This window comes from Stylophora pistillata, chromosome 5, assembly GCF_964205215.1.
Source record: "Stylophora pistillata chromosome 5, jaStyPist1.2, whole genome shotgun sequence".
Taxonomy (NCBI): domain Eukaryota; kingdom Metazoa; phylum Cnidaria; class Anthozoa; order Scleractinia; family Pocilloporidae; genus Stylophora; species Stylophora pistillata.
Window position 1 is genome coordinate 25,935,575 of NC_142523.1, and position 7,193 is coordinate 25,942,767.

Genomic DNA, 7,193 nt, shown 5'->3' on the forward strand with positions numbered 1-7,193 from the left:
GCATTTTGATGAGGAGTGAAATGGGAGGTCAATTAAAATCAGTATAAAACGAATTTTTATACTGAATGCCATGTTAAAAAAGATGGGGTGTCGAGATCGGTACAAAAAATATTCAACGACACTCCAAAGAACAATCGGTTGGGACTGACAAACAAACATTTGCATACGTCTAGATACAAAATAAACTCACATCATTTATATCAGTTGACATGTACTCGCTCTTTTAAATGCCGTTATCAATGAATTTGTTTTTTATTATTTTCATTAATTTTGAAGTAGATATGTAAGTGGTTTGAAGCCCTTAAACCTGATTTGGAACCTAAGAATCGGCTTTTTCCCCATATCTAACTGAAATTGTATTGATTATGGACTCCAGCTCTTTATATTTATAAATGTGAACCATACCTCTCACTTTAATCCAGAAGGTTGACCTCGTGCTCCCTTCGCTGTTTTTGGCGCTGCATGTGTATTGGCCAGAGTCCTCCCATCTCGATTGATGAATCGTGAGAGTGTTGTTGTTACCAAGACTCACCCCATCCTTAGTCCAGTTTACCTCAGGTGTAGGGAAACCTTTTCGAAAGCAAATGAACCGAAGCGATGAATTATATGCAACCAACTGAGTTTTGAGCTGAGGATTGATTTCAGGAGGACCTGGGCATAGAGTTGAAAAACACAATTCAAAGTAGGTGAAAAATAATAAAACAAGAAAAACAGAAAATTAGAAAAACAAAGAGAATAACTAAAAGAGTAAAAGTAAAATAAGACTAGTCTGTGACATTTGGTCCGAAAAGCTGCTTTCCTTCCCCTCTCAGTGTTTTAACAAATGCGGAATTACATTGGATGCGTATTGACCAGCGACTCCATAATTAACTCGATTAATAATGGTGACCATGTTTGTGTTACCAAATAACTTTCCATCCTTTGTCCAATTCAACTCTGTCTTAGGAGAAACCCCTCATGAAGTATTTCCCTCGAGTTGTTTAATCTTATTTGACGGGCTTTCATTGCCGATAATTAACTTAAAGAGGACCTTTTTCTAACGCCCCTCATCATCTCCACTCTCATTCTTTTTAACTGTCGCTCACTCCCTTGTTGTAAGTTTCTGTCTTTCCCATGCTCTCCCCTGCTGTATTAATCAATATATTTTTTTCACTGATAAAACACTAAGCCCTTGCTAACAAAAATCACGCTAGTTCTGCACGAAAATGCAATATATATATATATTTTTTCCACTAGAGAAAAATTGCCATTATTTTGAATGACAAAAAAAATCTAGTTTCTAATCGGTAATATTAAAGCTCGGGCTAAGTGCGCGCTATTTATTTTTCCCCCTCCTTTGTCCCCTTTTTTTCCCCCGAGGATAACGGGATAAGTTTCTATAGAAACTGTGATCTGCGTCGTTTGAAGATTCGTGAGGTTGTTGTTCTTACAAATATTTACCCCAGCCTTATTCCACAGTGCCTCAGGTGCAGGACAACCTCTTAGAGAGCGATTGAAGTGAAGCAATTGATTATATGGAACCCACCAATTCTCGAGAAGATGATTAACTTCAGGGGAACTTGGGCACGGAGTTCACGAGCATAATTAAAAAAAAAGGGGGTAAGTAAACTCAAGATAAAAGAATAAACTTGAATTAAGATTTATCTGCAACCACGATCTGAAAAGCTGCTTCCCGTTTCCCTTAACTGTTTTATAGCAATTCAACTGCTGTGAGTGGGGGTTTTTATATACTGTTCATCATGTAAAATGGCCAGCGTTATCCCTTCCTCAGAGCTATCGCTCGAAACGTTAGCTTTGAAATTCTTTGCGGTTGCCAATTAAAATTCTCAGCTTAGTTTTTGAAACCAACTCATCCTTCACAAAGAGTTTGGAGGTTAATGAAAGTAAAGTTAAAGGTAATGTGTGCAACATTTTCAGCCAGCAGATGAGTCTTTCTGCTCATACATAAAATCACTTACATTTGCAGGGCCGCGATTCCTGAGTTCTTGAGCAGTTAAATTCTACAAGTAGGGTTATCCAGATAATTAACGATTGGACGTAAGCCATCTTATTTTTATAAAGAAGGCATCGATTAAAAATAACTGCTGAAGGTTTCTTGATAGTTCCCAGATAAGAAAATACGAGAATGACATAGAGTTCATCGAGTTTCGCATTAATACAACATTAATATACATTTGTTATTTTTGTAACCATACGCGTAGCTTATGTTTGGTTCTCAATCTATTGCATATGGTGTAACGCCCTTGACTTTGATTGCAGTCTATATCGCAACCTATGAACGAGAATCCATTATTTCTAAAATCTTCTAAAAGCGCGTGTTCATGAAGTCTTTGGAAGTTTTAAATCAATGGTGAAACCAGCGATCGCAGTTTGGAATCACAAATTCAAAAAATTTCCTCTTGTCACTCACCGACTCTTTGGCGATTCTGTCCGCACTCTTTGCAGCCGCCACTCCATGATGACCACGCCATGCAACCTTCCGAAACAATAAGTTGTGTGAAAATAGTCAAATGTCAAATCGTTAACTTGTTTCACGCAAATAATCACTTTCCCTGTGCTCTTTTCTTTCTTTGCTGCGTAAATCTGCCGCTCACTAGAAAGAATACAGAAGTAAATTGCTATCATCGTCGACATCTTCAGTCTTTTCTCAGTGATTTATTAGAACTAAAATGTTTAGGTTAAAAAGTTTAAATAGTTTGAGTCTATAAATCACCGTCCTTCCGATTTGTAAGCCTCGTGTGTGTTCCCTCGAGGATTTAGTATGTTATCAAGCCAGGGAAAATGACACTGTTTTCTATTGCTCAAATATATGACTGTACAAAAAAGGAAAAAAAAAATTAATGGATTCAATTCTTAATTCTTTACTTTTGCTGTTAAAGCTCTACCAAAAAAGTGGTGTTGTATATTCTTTCACTGATCACCAGATAAACACTGTATCGTGTCTGTATCCTTCTACTGGGAATCATCGTTTGTTCAACTAACTCTATTCTGTCTACTGCTAAATGATAGTTCAATCAAGCATGGCTACTTACAATCTGTTAAACCGGTTAGGACGAGAATGTTAGGTAAACATGAAAAGAGAGATTCACATTCGGTGAGGAAATAAGTGGCTCAACATAACATTGGATTACTTGGCTACCCCCATCATAAGCTTGACGAACAACTGAACACTTCGTACTCACCCGCTTATGAATCCGGGAAGACCGCCATGAAAGAGAGAAAAATCATATTGAAAAATCATATCAATTCGTTTATAAACTCATTTATAAACCGTTTGGTATGTGAATGCTCTATTTTGAAATAGAAAATTGGATGACAGGATTTGCTAAATCAAGCAAGTAACCAGCCAGATATGGCTGATACCTGCTGTTAATAACATTGCCATCCGGTTTACCACCGAACCTAGGTATTGCGAGATATATATTTTACTAATACTCCCCAGATCAGTAACATCGTTCTCATAGTTACATTTTAACAGTAAAAGCTGTCGCCAATTGTCATTGATATACACCCGCAGATTCTCTTGCTCTATTAGCTATTGAGGTCTACTGATTAGTGTTAAGACAGTAAATCTATGTGCATATTGACCCACAGGACAGTTTTATATTTATAGGAACAGGTGATATTGATAGTTACCTTCCCTTTTGTCTGGACAGAAAAGATGAGATGAGAAAAGATGAGCATTTAATGATGTAAATAACATAACTAAAGTTTTGCTATCGCTTATCCACTGGCTAGAAACTTATCCTTTGGATAGTGTTATCCGTCCATGCAATTTATGCTTACAATCTTTACGCCCTATCTTAACATTTCCCACAGACGAATATGACGTGGAAAATGACTCTCTAAAACCTTTTCCTTCAGCGAAAATGTTTTAGGGTGGGTTACATTTCTAAATTTAAAATACAAAATACACGTTACACACATTGTTGGATGTCAGTCAAAAGTTCATTGATTTAAACTGTACTGTTAAAAGCAAAAGTAGTTTTAATAGGTTTCCGATAATAATCCAGGGTCACATCGGAGATTTGTTTCGCTCAGTCCTCCACTACAGCTCCCCGACCAATTAGATACAAATTTTAATTCCACTTAATCACGTGCATTTTCGATACCAGATACTTCCTTTTGGGGGGGAACATTAGGTTAAAATAACTTGGATTTGTTTGTATAACACTTAATGGAATGGGGTCCAAAAACTATAGGCAATTCATATGTGCTCGCAATGTAAATGGAATCTTATGCACTAAAGAAAAAGTTGTCGCCTGAAGCATAAAAAATTAAGAATTAAAGTTGCGCGAGAAAATTTTTCTTCAACTTACCAGCTAAGCGATTGAAGAAGTGGCATGTAAAATAAAACAAATATAAATTAAATTAAAATATGCATCTTCAGCTCAAATGCATCCAGTTGTTTATTAAAAAATGGTGCAATCCTCTTCATTCACGTAATGCCTGTATCCCAGTTAAATATGCGAACGAAAACGCACTGTAAAGGCACCGTGCAAATACAAATGCTTTACTTGAAAATAAAACATGTACTTACGTCCTAACCGTTTTTATCAGAACCAAGGCCAAGGAATAGAAAAAACAATGATAACAAGAACAGCAAAAATAAATGAGTTACTCAACCAGGAAGATATTTGATATTCCTTAATCAGTTGTCCAAAGCGTTCAATAGTTAGTTCTGATATGTAACCATTTATAAAATCATGACTTAAACTCTTAGTATCATGTAAATGACGTCTTAACTACTTATGATTCACTTTAAACTAATGTTTTTGGAAGAACCCAATTCAAAACGACTTCGACCATTTTCTGGCAAACACAACATTGGTAGTAAGGGGAATATCAGAATACTGTATTTATTAGTGATCATAATTTATCATCCATATATTTGCTCCCAATAATATTAATGAAACGAAAATTGTAATCCTCATTATTACTAAGAGTAATGCTAGAATGAAATATAATTATTTCTTAAGAACCGGATCATTGGATAATGCAATTCAAGGCTTTTTATTGGCTTAGCCATTGTGATATATGAGCCAATATACCATAATCTACAAACATGGTAAGCGTACGCGTCAGCCTAAAATTCAACGGGAGCTAAAAAAATTAACATTTGGTAGGATTTTTCAAATATCTTGGGAGCGTTTTCAATAAAACAATTATTCCTATCGTGCCTATTGGATACGAGATGATTATAGCCAACTCGGCGCTATGCACCTCGTTGGCTATCTATCATCTCATACCCAACGCGCGCTCGTGGAATAATTGTTAAATATTACATGATGATTACTGCAGTAGTGAAAGCAGTGAAAAGAAATGCTAAACCCACCAAAATTACTATGAAATAAAATACTGATACTTACGGTCTGTTTGTCATTCAAGGTAGGTAATGGGAAATAGAGAAGTATTAGTTAGGTTATGCACATTTGTTATTGCCTTCATAGTTCTTAATCTTGGTATCGTTTAGACAAAGTGTCTTGATAATTGAACAACCAGTGGTAGGAATAACTGCCAAGTCATATTGCACTTGCTCCAACTGTTGGGTACCTCAAGTAGTGACCATATTGGCAATGAATGAGAAGGTCTGACCGGAAAAGAGTCTTGGACTTATCGTCAGCTACCATTGGTAAAAAGGTCACTTTGCAAAAGTATTCCTCTTGGCTGCAGTTATAAAATGGTGACTGTGGTGAAAACTATGCCCGCCCGATTCATTGTCAGGAAAGCTTACAACTCTACCCTTTCGGAAAAGGAGATCACGAAAAATCGTAATAACATTGTGTCTCTCACATAATGACTGACTGGTGCGTTAGAAATGGGAAAATGGAAAATGGGAAAATGAGTGAGAGATAGTAAAAAAAGAAAAGAAAAGATACTTACGACCTGTTTTGTCAATGACAGGTTGGTGACCAGATAAGACAGAAAAAGGACATAATTAAACTTGTTGTGTCATTTTAAAGCCGGTTTAAAATATAAAGTATTAATGCGAATTAACTTTTGTCTTTGAACATATTTTTGTAATTATATCATAATCTCTTGCAGACACAAGAGATTGCAGACAGAAACAAAGAGCAGTTTAACGCTCCAAGTTATGAGCTCCTGTTTTCGGATAAGTGAAACATTTAGAGACGTGCAAAAACGATTAATTTTCCTTAACAAAAGATGAAGCGACGTTTTACCGCCAAAAAAGGAAGAAAGAGAAAGGCAAAGAGATGATGAGGATTGCAAGAAATAGTGACTGACTTACAAGCGAAACAAAACTTAATATGCCTTGCAAAGCTAAGAAAGTCAAATTGTTTTATTTGACTAAAATTTAAATGAATCGCGAACCACTTTGAAGAGTAAAAATAAAGAGAAATGCTTCGGGAAGTGTTGTTAAATTCTGAATTTTTTAGCGTTTTGCTTGAAACATGATTTCTGAATTAAAATATTTTCTTACCCGCTAAAATGTCCATAAACCATAATTTTCAAGAGAAAAGAACGACAAAATGAATTGTTAGTTGAATTTAAGTGTTCCATACAAAGTTATTACACATGTACTAAGACAACACACCGATACTAAGAAGTACATTTTTTTCTTTCACCGCATTGTGCGAATTCATTTATGTGTTAGTAAGAGATTTAACGTGTACAATGACCAATGATCCCAAACTGAAAAAGGCAAATGATAACACACAATGAAACCGTTGTGCGCGAATGTTATTCTACTTTTTTAAGTGGCTGAATATAGTCTACGTAGGTTGTTTCACTTGTCCTAAAGTAATCTGATAGATACGTTGAGGAAAATATCGATTTTATATGACTTAAGTTTCCCTTACTAAGCGATCATCAGACTGAAGAGTATTCTACGAAAGCAGAATTACACCCTCAAGTTTTTCATTAAAAAATTCCATTAAAAAATTATTTAGCTCGGTTGGAACTGTGCTTTCTATTACTGGTTACTACAAGGAACTTTTTTACCACAAGTCGCAATAATGTCGCAATCTGATCGGCCAATTTGCCGTTGTCGATATGAGTACAGACACAGCTGCTCATGTCAACGTGACACGCACTCAAACAATGCCTCTATTCGACGTCGATATTTGTTGTCGACCAATCGGCTGCGCTTGGAGAGTCCACAGCATTTTGACCACTGTGAGGATGAATATCGTTGTCGATAAGAGTACAGACTACGCAAAACCACTGTCGGT

General features: G+C 36.0%; 2 protein-coding genes across 4 annotated transcripts in view; one reads left to right on the plus strand and one right to left on the minus strand.

The window, feature by feature from the left end:
• Positions 1 to 7,193, plus strand: part of LOC148731068 (methylglutaconyl-CoA hydratase, mitochondrial-like) — a 121,137-nt gene that overhangs the window by 29,287 nt on the left and 84,657 nt on the right. The window lies entirely within an intron of this gene.
• The window catches only part of LOC111347475 (hemicentin-1-like), a 165,603-nt gene that overhangs the window by 22,287 nt on the left and 136,123 nt on the right, over positions 1 to 7,193 (minus strand). Inside the window, exons 8-9 of the mRNA XM_088760008.1 lie at positions 1,959 to 2,000; positions 406 to 651 (exon numbers count right to left, since the gene is read on the minus strand). Of these exons, the coding sequence (XP_088616134.1) occupies positions 406 to 651; positions 1,959 to 2,000 (288 nt within the window). The remainder of the gene's footprint in view (positions 1 to 405; positions 652 to 1,958; positions 2,001 to 7,193) is intronic.